This window comes from Pongo pygmaeus, chromosome 12 (assembly GCF_028885625.2).
Source record: "Pongo pygmaeus isolate AG05252 chromosome 12, NHGRI_mPonPyg2-v2.0_pri, whole genome shotgun sequence".
Classification (NCBI taxonomy): Eukaryota; Metazoa; Chordata; class Mammalia; order Primates; family Hominidae; genus Pongo; species Pongo pygmaeus.
Window position 1 is genome coordinate 48,216,677 of NC_072385.2, and position 14,776 is coordinate 48,231,452.

Genomic DNA, 14,776 nt, shown 5'->3' on the forward strand with positions numbered 1-14,776 from the left:
TGAAAAGGGCTCAGAGAAAAGAGAACTGGAACGAGACATGATTAGGTTAAGTCTAGTTATAAATTTATCAGAAGCTGTGCGCACCTTTTTAAAAGTCCTAAATTTACATTCCAAAAACTGCCCTCCCAACCCCCAAACCCGCTGTCCCTGCCTTGGAGCTATTGTGAAAGTCTATGCACAAAAACTGAAACAGGAAATAAAAAATAACCCGGCCCTTCCAAACCCCAAAACAAACCCAAAAAAAGCTGTACATTTTTTTTACACATAGGATTAATAATATAGGCATATAGGTGGCATGATTCAATTAAAAGGCTTTACTTTTTATGCCAGAAAAAACCCAATAAATAAAAGGTGCTAAAATTAGCATTAAGAATTTGGTTGTAATATATTGACAAATCTGGGAAGGCAAATCCTCAAAGCTCCCCTGATACTGATCTGTCTCGGCAAACTACAAAGCAAATACATAAATAATGCAAAATATGATTGAGAATGTGAGATTTTTAAAAACAAAGACAACATAATTCAGGTTAACTCTGTTGAACAGTCAATAAATGAAATTCATCTACACCTGAATAAAACATATTTAACAATTGAAAAAATTTTAAACAACCACAAAAAGTAAAAACTTTAAACAAACATGAACAGGATTTGTTTTCAGGGCACACAAAGGCCCCTGCAGCAGATTCCAACAGTAGCTTTACTGGTGTGTCTTCTACAGATGAGTTAAAGAGACAGGCTGAGCTCCACACAGGCAAGATGACTAACAGGGCGACAGGACAGTCACACAGGGCGGAGTGCCACACCCGGCTATAATCCCCAGATTCCACTGCAGAGCTGGCTTTGTGCGTAGGAGGCACACAAAGAAAGGTGATTCAGGCAGACATTATTCAAAAGCTACTTTGTCGTGTAACCATTGAATAATGTTTGGGAAAGCTTTGGGCTTTGTATTTTTTTTTTTAAGTTTTACTCCTTGTATTTAACTTTTTAAATAACAAGGTCACTAAAACTCATGCACGCTGCAAAAAACCTCATGCAGTAGTTAAGGTAAACCATCCAAGCAGTTTTTATTCATTAATATTCATAAATACACACAGCAGCTTCATTAGAGATTTCAATTTTCCTCTTCAGTTTGAATGTGGAGTATTAGGAGAGCCTTTTGCATGTCAAGGTACAGGAAGCAGAGATCACCCCTGCACTGCTACCTACATTTACCTGCTAGAAGTAAAAATTAGTTAAGTGGAAATGATTATCATATATATTTTCTCTCTTCCTTTTGAATGTACACAATGTAACAAGAGTGACAGACCTGAAATTACAATCACCAAACAAACCCAAGATAGTTGTTGTCCACTTTCATTGGCAAATACAGCACAGAGGACATTGTCTGCGAATTGGGATGTCATCAAAGAGGAGGTGGTGGAGGCTCATTTCCTTTATTACTCTCTTTTAAATTTAGGTTTTCTAAAGCAACATCTAAAGGCATAATATCTACACAGCCCATAGCACCAAAATCTGCCATCTCCCCCCGATCATCCTCGTCTGAGGATGAGCTCTCTTCACGCACTAAAGTGGACAGAAGGAGCTCTTGGACAAACAGGCTGCGGTCTGCACGCTCGCTTTCCATGGACTGTCGCTCCGTTTCAGACATTTTAGGATCATTCAACCTGTGTAAGTTAAAAAGAAAAGACCTTATTGTTAAAAAGTCAATGAACAATGGCATGGCCAATTTCTACAGTGCTCTCTACTGTGAAGTTTTACAGGTGGCAAAATTCAGAATGAGACATTGCTGGAATACTTGGCTCTAAGGCTCTAATTTATCCTTAATTGTGTTGAGACGAATTCCCCACACTTGTTGCAATACTGTTACCTGGAGGTGCAAATCTATGCTTTAATTAGACTCAATGAGAAAAAAAATACATTTAGACTTTTTCCACTCCAGAGAAAGCTAGGTGAAAATTTTCTAAGGAAAACAGGATTTCTTACAGATTAGATGCTTGGGAAAGTATCTAACCAGAATTTCATCTGGGGATAAATAAAAAGAGGAAAATAAAACAAAAACAAAATCTGCAGTGAACAGAATATTCAACTGAAAAATATCCTAAAATTTCCTCTGACTTTTCTCTATTACTCTATTTAATTCTTCCTGGTATATGCAGAAGCTAGAGAGGGCAAGAAAACACATACATACAAACTCCTACATTTCTTCTACCAAGGACCTACAGTGTAGCAGGGCAGACACAAGGTCTACCTGCCTGACTTGCTCCCGTGATGCATGTACTTATGAGATCTGGGCTATGCGGGAAACCTGGCTCATCTGCACAGAGACTAGACAGATTTCTTGATGAAATATAAAATTTAGGATATAAATGAAACTGCAAGGCTTGTGAGGATCTTCAAGTTGGGGTTAGCAAAATGAACTGGTCCCATTGTCAAAAGATTAGATCTGGCCAGGCACGGTGGCTCATGCCTCTAATCCCAGCACTTTGGGAGGCCAAGGCGGGCGGATCACTGAGGTCAGCAGTTTGAGACCAGCCTGGCTAACGTGGTGAAACCCCATTTCTACTAAAAATACAAAAAATTAGCCGGGTGTGGGGGTGCATGCCTGTAATCCCAGCTACTCGGGAGGCTGAAGTAGGAGAATTGCTTAAACCTGGGAGGCGGTGGTTGCAGTGAGCCGAGATCGTGCCATTGCACTCAAGCTTGGGCAACAAGAGCAAAATTCTGTCTCAAAAAAAGACCGATCTGACTTACACACTCCAACAATCACTTTCTAAAAGGTCAACTATCTTGGACTCCAAAGAAACTGTGACCTTACCATCAGTTGCAGGGCAACATGAATAGGAACTGCCCTTGGTCAAAGAAAAGACCAAAAATAAGGCTTGGGCCCTATATATATCACATAAGAGCTGTGTGACCAGAAAGAAGGATCTCCCCTGCATACACTGCAGCCGTTCTCCTTGCCTTGAAAATTCACAATGCATGTTAATATATTTGAAGTTCTGAGAAGCCCAACAGTAAATAATCTTTTTATTTTTCTTACTTTGCTTTCTGCAACCTTATTAATTGGGGGTGGAAGAACATAAGTAATTACATATGTTCCTTAGAATATATGAAGTTAAGAGAGTATTTCTGGGGAAATATTGCCTTAAATAAATCATATGAATGTAATACAATAAAAGATGTGGAAAGTGGTTTGCAAACTGCATGGTACCATAGAATGCACAGTATCAGATGATAGAAGGGGGATTTCAAGAAGCTACAACCAGAATCCACAGACAGCACTCAGAGGTCACTCATACCATACTCTGAGAGTTGGGTGTGGAATAAATGCACAGAAAAAAATTACAGATCAAGCTGAGTAGTTTGGGTCTTAAAAAAAAAGGATAGGGCAACGGTGGGTAGGAAGATGTCTTTTCCAAAGGGCACTGGCAAGACATTCCACCCACAGTTCTGTGAACTCTCAGTAGAAATGCACGCTAGTAGATCTCCTTTTTGAGGTAGGGACTTAGATCTGGCATGTTATAGACCTGCTGCTGGTCAGTCCCTATGGGGAAGGCTACATGGCAGCAGGTAGCTCCATCTGTGGCTCTGTGGTTTTCTCACATTAAAGCAGCATTATCTGGTAATAACCAGGCACAGTTACTGACCTTGCAGAGATAATTCAAAGGTAAATTACCCATTTAAAATGTTTTTCTTGGTTTCATAACAAATGATGATAATGAGTACCATAAATTGGGCCTCTACTATAGGCCAGATACTGAGCCAGACCATACACATACCAGTATTCCATTTAATCCTCAAAATAATTCTCTCTCTAGAGGCAAAACTTCTGGGATACTGATGATAAAATTGAGGTTTGGAGGAGTGAAATGACTTGCCTGAGGTCCAAAACTTGTAAGTGGCAAAGCTGGGGCTCTAGCCCAGGGATTTTCAAGCATTTTTTATTCTGCACCCACAATATGTTATGTGTAACTATACACATGCACCACTGTATTAACAGAGCATGAGATAAAAGAAATATAAGTAGAAATTATAATATTTTCTTCTAACATCCCAATGAATTGTCATACACACTGCATTTTGGAAATAATGATGTATTACACAACTTTATTCTTCATTTTACAGTTCTTCCTTTATATTCCTCTCTGCTCCCTTAAAAGCCCAATTAGTCCAGGTTCATTATCTGTTGAGGCTAAGTCTCCATTCATCATTGCTCTTTTTAAAATTCTTTGTATTCCTAAAAGTCACATAAAATGCCTGTGAAGTTTTGGCAGACAAATACATGCAGTTGCTAACAGTTTCAGAAGCAAACAAGAACTCCATCCAGTAGTTTACTGTTTTACTAAATATTATTTATACCATAGGAAGCCATTTTTTTAACAGTTACTTTTGTGTGCCAACCATAAAAATTTAAATCTAGCTTTTTCAGAAATTCACAGGAGAAAACTGCCACTGTATTATGAAATCCTTCTTATACTTTTAATATTTCAAAGCAGATTAAAACTGGCAATAACAAGCAATGTTAATTATGATAAATGCACCCAATATGAACCATATATATATAATGATATAGTGTTTAAGTTTTATGGGTACTATGGCAAAACAATTCATATTATATGATGATATATACCTTGAGAACAAGAAGACCAGTTATTTTATTTTAGAGACAGGGTCCCACTCTGTCGCCCAGGCTGGAGTGCATGGTGCAATCTTGGCTACTGCAACCTCTGTCTCCAGGGCTCAAGTGATCCTCCTGCCTCAGCCTCCTGAGTAGCGGGGACTACAGGTGCGCACCATCACGCCTGGCTCATTTTTGTAGAGATAAGATTTCACCATGTTACCCACGGTGGTTTGGAACTCCTGGGTTCTGGCAATCTGCTTGCCTTGGCCTCCGAAAGTGCTGGGATTACAGGTGTGAGCCACTGGGTCTGGCCCAGTATTCTTAATTTATCTAAAATAATTACTATGTTTCACATTCTTGGGGAAATACTGAATATGCGTTTTAATCAGAGATCTGTGAGTTTTAATCAAACACAAAATTTTAAAGAAATATAATGCACAAAAGAGAAAAGATAATTCCAGACTGTAGTGGCAATAAAATATTATTTCTCAAACAAAATTCTATTAACAAATGAGCTACCTTGTTAAAAGAAACTGGGAATTCTGGAGAGTCTGCTGACTGCTTTCTGTATTAGCTATGTTGGTTGTTGCTGTGGATTGTGTGATTGTAGTGGTGACACTGCTTGTGTTAGTACGCCGGGTTGCGTTGCGTGCGGTCTCCAGTTGTTGCCGTGCTGCCTGGGCATGCTGCCGTTCTAGCTGCAGCTGCATCTGCAGTTGTTGTAACTGAGAAGCGGAAGGGCCAGAGGAATTAAGCTGTCCTCCTGCAGAACGTCTCACTCCTGATAACTGAGATAAAAGCTCTGCCAATGGAAATGAAGACAATTAATGTCTGCTTAATACTGAGGAAAACAAAACGCTACAGATCACTCTTTTACTGGAACAACATCAAAAGCATTGTGAACAGGTAGGTAACCACCGCAGCACAGTTTCAGTTAAGAGCTGAATGCCTTCTAGAATGCCTCCTGAAGGCAGGAGTTACTGTGTACAGGAATGCAAATGCATACGAATATTAACCCAGACTGAATTATGTTTGAAGTAAAACTTAAATTGTCTTTAAAATTATTTGCATAATAGACTAATTTAGTTAAGCTTTCTCTTAGTATTTAATGAAGTGGTTTATCTGTGGGCCCAATTATATAAGCTCTCTCAATATGTGTTCCATGGAAGCAGGGATGAGGTCTACTGTTGACTATATTCCCAGCTCTCAGAACAGGGCCTGATATAGCAGGAATTCAAACATTTACTGAATGACTGAATGAATTATTAGGATTCAGTCCAAGAGGCCTGGATCATTTCTGATGGTGGCGCTTGCACACTCTCTGCCTCTGCCTTCTCCCTCTAGTACCTTCTGGTACTGCTGTTTCAGAGTACCACTGCAGTAGATACCACTAGCAGTGCTCAGCAAGGCTGACTGGCTCCTGAGAACCTGCTGCATCTGACTGTACAGCCTACTTAGTGGCCTGTTATGATCCAGACTGTCTTGTGTCCATAAGGCTGTACTCATTAAGAGAGGTGTAAAGTAAACCTTTGTCCCCGCATCCTCACCTAAGGTACAGTGAAATGCCTTCTTCCAAGTGGAGGGTCTACCTCGCTTATAGGGAATCGATGACTGCCTTGCAGACACTTTCAGGCCAGCAAAAACTCTTTATCATTAAAACTCATTAACAGTTTCTGTTTTCTTGCTCACTGTTGCTTTATCCCAGGCTTTTTATAGCACTCTTATACCACTCTTTCATGGAATATAGTCTATCACTAAAATAAACTAATTTTCACTGACAGAAAAAAAATCAAATGAAGAAAATTTCTCAATTTTGAATTTTGCTCCCAGAAACTACTTTAATTTTTAGTGTCTGCCACCAAAATAGCAGGTAAATATTCCCTTTGGATGAAGAAATATTTTTTAAATCCCCCAAACTCAGTTTATTAGGCTTGTTTTTGTTGTTGCACACCCAAATGTCCAAAGCACATTTGGAATTAAAATTTTATATGGTACATCTAACTTTTAAATAACGTGATAGGTATAAAATTGTTCTTAGGTTTTTTTTTCTTTTTTAAATTTTTATTTTAAGTTTTGGGGTACATGTGAAGGTCTGTTACACGGTTAAACACCTGTCACGGGGGTTTGTCGTACATATTATTACATCACCCAGTACCCAACAGTTATCTTTCTGCTCCTCTCTCTCTTCCCACCCTCCCCCAGTGTCTGCTGTCTCCTCCTTTGTGTTCCTAAGTTGTCATTTAGTGCTGATGTTCTCAGTTTCTATTACAGATTTACACTTATCAGTGTTTCAGGTGTTCTGCAGGGTGCTCATGGCTTCCAGGTAGGTGCACACTTCACCACATGGACACATTTCAGAACTGTTGCTTTAAATGTGTGCACACTTCCCACTGTCTTACCACTTGTCTGCTTGGTGTGTCTTGCAGATTATCAGGCTACAGTGATTTCTTGTATTTTATTTTGACCCTGTATTCTGCTACCAACTTCCTGGGTTTGTCATGTACTAGACTCAGTGACATGGCCAGGTTCAAAAACTGTGTTTTTTTTTTTTTTTAAGATTTTTCCCAAGTTATTAAACATGTACCTTTCAGTATGTTCTACAACAATATAGTTCTCAAATCAAGGTCAGGACATTAAGTCCTACTTTCCTTTCTTCCATGAGAAGAGCTTAATTATTTAGTCTTTTCAATTAGCTATAGACAACAGTTCTGAAATGTGTCCATGTGGTGGATGGAATATGTACCTGGAAGCCATGAGGCGCTCTGCACAACATCTGAGATAGGCATAAATCTGCGACAGAATTTTACACATAACATGTTCTTAAAAATGTTAGCTATACCTTATAAAACCTTAATTTCAAATGTGCTTTGGACATTTTTTTATGTGTACTTATGGAGATTTAACCATGACATTTTGGAGGTATTCAAGTTGAAATCTTTTATGATTTCCTTGGGCTTCAATAGAGGCCACAAATACAACATAAAATCATTTCTTATCATCTTATGTCTCTAAGAACAGTAGTCTCCCTTTACCTGCATGAGATATGTTCCAAGACCCCCAGTGAATGGCTGAAATGGGCATTTGGATAATACAGAACCCTATATATACTATGTTTTTTCCTATACATACTTATCTGTTGTGCTAAAGTTTAATTTATAAATTAGGCACCTAATTTATAAATTAGGAACACGAGATTCACAACAAAATAGAGTAAATCTAAAAATATACTATGAAAGTTATGTGATGTGATCTCTCTCTCTAAGTATCTTATTGTCCTATACGCACTTATTTTTTGACTGTCGTTGGTTGTGGGTAACTGAAACCCAGGAAAGCAAAACCACATGAGGGGGGGACTACTGGACTTAAGCAATGCCAGAAGAGTATGAATTACTTTAAGTGTCTGCTTTTAACACATTTTACACTTTTAATGTATTTGGGAATTTTGTGAAGGAACGTGGCTTATGATCAGAGAGGTGAGACTAAGAGCAGAAATGTCACAAAAAGCTTTTTTTTTTTTTTTTTTTTTTTTTTTTGAGACAGGGTCTCACTCCATCACCCAGGCTGGAGTGCAGTGGTGCGATCTCGGCTCCCTGGAACCTCCACCTTTCAGGCTCAAGCGATTCTCATGCCTCAGCCTCCTGAGTAGCTGTGATTACAGGCACCCACCACCACATCTGGCTAATTTTTGTATTTTTAGTAGAGATGGAGTTTTGCCATGTTGGCCAGGCTGGTCTTGAATTCCTGGCCTCAAGTGATCCACCCGCTCCAGCCTCCCAGAGTGCTGGGATTAAAGGTGTGAGCCACCGCACCTGGCATCACAAAAAGTTTTAAAAGGAGCTGCTCCTTCCCCTGCCATTTCCCTTATTAATGTGAAACTAACTTACCAGCTATAGGATCCATGGCTTCCCTATTGCTTGGAGAATATGAACTCTGAGAAGAAGAAAGTCCACCAGTAGAACTGCTAGTAAAGTGCATGTTTGATCTACGAGCACGAGGACCTCCTAATCCCCGGCCAGGGTGAAACATTCTACGTACATGTCGAACACCACTCGATTCATCATAACCCAAAAGTTAAGAAAAAAACGAAAGTATTTCACAGAAAGAAAAAAAAAATCACTTGAGTCCCTGCTAGACAGATATAAAGATTTCCTGAATTGTAAGCATTTAAAAACAGCACATTTAACTTAAAGTGCAAATGTCCCAACTGTATCTATGAGGGCTATTAACCCTAAAAAGACACTCAAATGTAAGGCAACATGTGAGTGTGTGTGTGTGTATCGGGTGTGTGAGGTAAGAAAGTTTCTCTATATAGCTCATGAAATCTCAAAAACCACCTATAATGAAAAAGGAACAATACTGAATTTATATTCAGCAGATCAAAGATTCCTTTTGGATTATTAGTTTTAATCTGTCTTTAAGCTTCTTTCCAATGCTGCTGCTAAGAGAAAAGAGATTTGCATTTCTTGTGTAAGACACACAGAGAGATTAACATGACATTTATCACAAAGTCAAATTCCCAGCAGCCTCAACCATCTTACACAGCTGAGTGTGAGTCAAATTGAAAAAGGTCCTGAGTTGCAAACAGCTGTCAAAACTCATGAAGACAACCTTACATTTCCACAAAGGCAAATGAGAGGTTGGGGAGGCCAGATCATATAGAAGAGATTTTTCCTTTAAAGCACCAAACAGACCAGCTTTATAATGCAGATTAATTTTTTTTGCTGGCCTCTCAGTTTTTCCGCTGATGGTTCTGGAGTTATTTAAGGGCCGGATGGGTAGCTCCGAGAAGCCTTCAGGTGTCACGGTACATGCCCTGTTCCATCATATTCATGAGGATGGTTTGGGTTCTAGAGAAAGTGATATGATCATATTTACATATTCGATAATTTTATATTATGATTTTATATATATATATATATATATATATATATATATATGTATTTTGAGACAGGGTCTCACTTTGTTGCCAGGCTGTAATGCAGTGGTGCAATCACAGCTTACTGCAGCCTTGAGCTCATGGGCTCAAGCGATCCTCCTACCTCAGCCAGCCTCTTGAGTAGCTGGGACCACAGGTGTGTGCCACTAGCTCAGCTCATTATTTTGGTAGAGACGGGGTCTTCCTATGTTGTCCAGGTTGGTTTCGAACTTCTAGGCTCAACTGATCTTCCCACCTTGGCCTTTCAAAGTGCTGGGAGTACAGGCATGAGCCACTGCACCCAGCTGGTGATAGTTTTAGACGAACACTTCATAACCTGAAACCAGAAGCATTGAGTCCACAAAAATAATCGCTCTGGTAGGCCAGTAATCTCAGGGAACACTGCCAGAAACTGTTGAGAGACAAGGAATGGAATGCAGAAATAAAAGCAGGAGGCTGGGCGTGGTGGCTCACGCCTGAATCCCAGCACTTTGGGAAGCCGAGGTGGGCAGATCACCTGAGGTCAGGAGTTCGAGGCCAGCCTGGCCAACATGGTGAAACCCCACCTCTACTAAAAAAATACAAAAATTGGCCAGGCGCAGTGGCTCATGCCTGTAATCCCAGCACTTTGGGAGGCTGAGGCAGGCAGTCAGGAGTTTGAGACCAGCATGGCCAAGAGACCAGCCTGGCCAATATGGTGAAACCCCATCTCTACTAAAAATACAAAAATTAGCTGGGTGTGGTGGTGGGCACCTGTAATCTTAGCTACTAGGGAGGCTGAGGCAGGAGAATTGCTTGAACCTAGGAGGCGGAGGTTGCAATGAGCTGAAGATAGCGCGCCATTGTACTCCTGCCTGGCCGACAGAGCAAGACTCCGACTTAAAAAAAAAAAAAAGAAAAGCAGGAAAGGAAATTTAAAGCTAGAGCTGACCTTATGCTATCCTACTCAGGAACTCGGCAGGAAATGGCTCTCTCTGGAGAAGGGGACCCCAAAAAGGAAAGAAACACCAAGATGCACACCTGTCCCCACCATCTCACCACACCACACCCACAACAGGGTAAGGCAGCAGAGGAACAGAGAGGGAAAGCAAATAATGCCTTTTCATATTTAACTAACTAAATTTTAATCTGGATTAACATTTTCTGCTTTTGTATGAAAACGCCATCCTGGAAGACACAATTTGGTCAAACTGCCTTAAAAAAAATCTAATTGTAATGAACTAAAGATGAAGGACAAGTCAACTTTCACTTAATGAAAATGGTTCATACAACAGTGATAGTATATAAAAAGAGAAATAAATCGCATCTCAACACTGAGTCACTTTTAGGAAAAGTTCAAATAAGTAAAAATAATTTGGACATTACTTTTCCTCTTTTGGGGGATATCATCCTTAAAAAACATCAAAATGACAAGCTGGATGTAGTGGCACATGTGTGCCTATAGTCCCAGCTACTCAAGAGGCTGAAGCAAGAGGATCACTTGAGCTCAGGAGTTTGAGACCAGACAGGTCGACACGGCGAGATCCTGTCTCCAAAACAAAAAATCAAAATGACAAACATTATAAACAACTCTTTTCCTTGTCATCTCTTAAAAGGATATTAAATCTCTAGGGGCTCTGTGTTCAAGTGTAAGATGAGCTGCAAAGTCATCCGTGACATGATTAGGATCGCCTCCAGGTAACGCTGCACATATTGGACAAATCTGAAATGGAAGTAAAGAAAGCAGCTTAATAAATGAACGTCAGTAAGGCATCTTTCTAGACGAGTATTCTGCTGTTAAGTTTTACTATTATCAAGTTTTAACCAATAGAAAACACAGCAGATCCTGAATTAGTGAAAAGCAGTAGAAGCCTAAGCAAGAACTGTTCACACAAGGTCCCTCAGGGTCAAACACAACAGTTTCAGACACACCAAACTTGATCTCTGGCAGGGCCTTCTAACGGCCTGCCTGATTCATTTGTATGGCTTAGCAAAATAGTTTCCATTAAAAAAACTTTAAAATGTGCTATTTAGTGCACATTCACGTGTAAGTCCAGTCTTGAATGGTAAAGACAGACACAAGCCTATGGCACACTTCTCCAAAGTAAGCTATACTTGAGAGCCAATTCCCAAATAAGACAGCAGAGGTCTGATTAAATGCAACTGTGCAAACATTCAACAGACATGTTGAATGTAAGACAAATTATGATTACTGATAATATATGCAAATATGGTCTATAAATTTATGAATGTGACTTCCAAGGGGAATACGGTATGGAAGCCCATTTTTTAACCTTATTTCCCGAAGAAATGGGTGGTAGGCCAGAAGCCTGTAACCAGGTCAGGCTCAAGGAGCAGAAGAACAACTTTCCATGGGCCTTTTGGCAAGAGATAGGAGAAAGTAGGAATAAAATGGTGTGTACACAGTCACAGTTCGGGGAGTGGGTGACAGGTTGGGAAGGTGGTTTCTATAGTTAACAGAATTGGTGAAACAGAGGGAAGGAGAGGGGAAGGCTAGAAAGAATGAGGAACTTTTTAAAGAGGAAAGGCCTTTACTCTTCTGAAATTCAAATGGGCAGATAATGTTCTAACAATGGTAGCCAAGCCTTCAAGTATGAACAACTTCAATCTTAAAGAACAGGGCCAAGAAGAAAGGTCTGAAGCAAGGGGCATGACCAAAGGGAGCCCCAGGAAGTGCACAGTTCAAGTTGTAGACTTGTGTCTTTATTCATAAATAAGAAGGTTAAAGACAGGATATGTGATTCATCTTGCCAGTACATGTGCCGAAATTCTTTCACTTAGGCAAAATCTAGGCAATTGGTCAGCCTTATTGTCTGCTGACAGCACAGTGGGAGTAGGTGGTAGCGCTGGAGATGAGGGGAGATGGAAAAGGTGAGACTTGGAAGGACAATCCTGGGGTACGGAGGGAAAAAAACTGCTCTGATTCCTGGAGCCCAAACAAACATAACTTTCCATCTTCTAACAACTAGAAAGCAGAAGTCCCCTGAGAGTTCAACTCTGATTTGATATCAGTCTCTCTTATGCCTAAACAGCTGTCCTGATTATGTGACTCAGGACTCCGAGAAATATCCTCAGGAAAACCTAAATATGTTCGTGAGAAATAACATATAAGCATGACAGTGTGCAGAAGAACTAGACAGGTCACAATGGAATGTGATGAGGCAAAAGAGAAAAAGAAGTAGATAGACCTGCCTATGCCTTTCTTAGAAGATGCCAGGAAGGTGGTCAGATTCTTTCCTCTGTCAGAAAAGTAGCCGTATGTGTCACAAGTTTACAGATTATCCATCCACTCTCTCTTTACTAGGAATTTAACTTTTACTATCTATACCATTCCTGTACTCTGACATTACCTGGTTATGTCTGATACACATATTTTACTTTTCATGTGCTTCTGGTCTTACCTAGCTAAACTGTAAACTGTAACTAAACTGTAGCTAAACTGTAAACTCTTTGAGAGATGCAGGACAGTGTGATTTGTCTTTGGTTTTAAACTCTGGCCAGACTTGCTTTAAAAAAAAAGACTAGCAATGTTTAGAGGAACAGAAAACAAGTTCCAGTTATTTAAAAATAAAACAAGCCACCTTAGAGACGCATCATTCTGAAAAAGTTAACAAGTGCTGGGTTATAGTTTTATTACAATATTATAAGGCTGTGTAAGATTTTTATTTAAAGAGAAAATAACCACCAAAAGGAAAAGGCATCTTTCTTCTAAGATACTTTCCTTTAGGTTGGCCTTCAGGTAAAATCTATAAACAACTTGAGCTATCCAATGATAGCTGCAAAGGCTTCAGTACTTGAGGGGACATAAAAATGTTGGTAGATGAGAAAAGTCTCCACAAGGATATAGATTCCTAGAAGGAAAACAGAATGGGAAGCAGAGACATCAAACGTACTAAGAATGTCCTAATAGATAATTTAACAAGTAGAAAAGCACCTTTGAGACAAGGATGTAAAATAAAGTCAAGATCCTTCCTTATCGTGTATTGACTTTGGTTCTATACTCAAAATCTTTTTTATTTCATTGTAGTAACTCTGCTAAGATGGCAGGATGAAGGTATTCAGAACTGCTTCATTCATAGAGAAATAATATAAAACCAACCAACCAACCAACCAACCAAACTTCCATAACTACTAGGGATAAAGAATTACTGAGGATAAGAAATTACTGTTGTGGGAGGATCACCCAGGTTGATAGCTGGCATAGAAAAATCAAGAGGCTAGGCCAGGCACGGTGGCTCATGCCTGTAATCCCAGCACTTTGGGAGGCTGAGGTGGGTGGATCACGAGGTCAGGAGTTCGAGACCAGCCTGACCAACATGGTGAAACCCCATCTCTACTAAAAAATACAAAAATGACCCGGGAGTGGTAGCACACGCCTGTAATCCCAGCTACTCAGGAGGCTGAGGCAGGAGAATCACTTGAACCCGGGAGGCGGAGGTTGCAATGAGCCAAGATCACACCACTGCACTCCAGCCTGAGCGACAGAGACTCCATCTCAAAAACAAAAAAAAAAAAAGAAAAAAAAAATCAAGAGGCTAGATTTAGAACCAAGTGGAAGATGTTGCCACACTTGAGTCACATAAAGTTAACTCAGATGAGGACCTGGAAAGAAAAACTAAGCTCAGATGCTGATGCGATCACAGAGGCCTGGTCATCTTTTAGGTTTTACATTTTATATTTAGCAAGCTAACTCACGCTTTAAGACAAAAACGCTTGTTCTCAAGACTGTTTTCTGAGAGGAAATGAAGGGAACAAGAGGAAGAAAGAAAAAGGAGAGCAAAGCGGGGCAGGAGAAATGGAAAAGAGGTAGTGGGGAGTGGGAGGAGAGACAAAGCAAGCCACTGTGCCACTCATGGGCACAAATACTGCTTAGTTTTGAGTGTGTCTTTATTTCTACATCACAGTGCCTAATATCTCTTATAGGACAGGAAAACTTGACACAAAGGGTAATTTTAGGGTACTGACCCTAAAATTATGACAGCTTGTCAACATTAATATTTATCATACTTCCACTGCCACATGATAGAGTAATATCTATTATTCATACAGAAAAATTCCATATAACACAAAAGCTTAAAATTATAACAACTTGTCAATTAAGATTTACTTAACTGGCTTAAGTCAGTATTTCTTTAATTTGGCTAAGAATATAAATCATCTGGGCTGGGTGCAGTGGTCCCAGCACTTTGGGAGGCCAAGCCAGGTGGATTGCCTGAGGTTAGGAGTTTGAGACCAGTCTG

General features: G+C 39.9%; 1 protein-coding gene across 1 annotated transcript in view; it reads right to left on the reverse strand.

Moving 5' to 3' along the window:
- Positions 1-1,039: 1,039 nt before the first annotated feature.
- The window catches only part of KCMF1 (potassium channel modulatory factor 1), an 80,847-nt gene continuing 67,110 nt past the window's right edge, over positions 1,040-14,776 (reverse strand). The window contains exons 4-7 of the mRNA XM_054475155.2: positions 11,137-11,238; positions 8,506-8,680; positions 5,141-5,423; positions 1,040-1,664 (exon numbers count right to left, since the gene is read on the reverse strand). Coding sequence (XP_054331130.1) covers positions 1,403-1,664; positions 5,141-5,423; positions 8,506-8,680; positions 11,137-11,238 — 822 coding nt within the window. The 3' untranslated portion in view covers positions 1,040-1,402. The remainder of the gene's footprint in view (positions 1,665-5,140; positions 5,424-8,505; positions 8,681-11,136; positions 11,239-14,776) is intronic.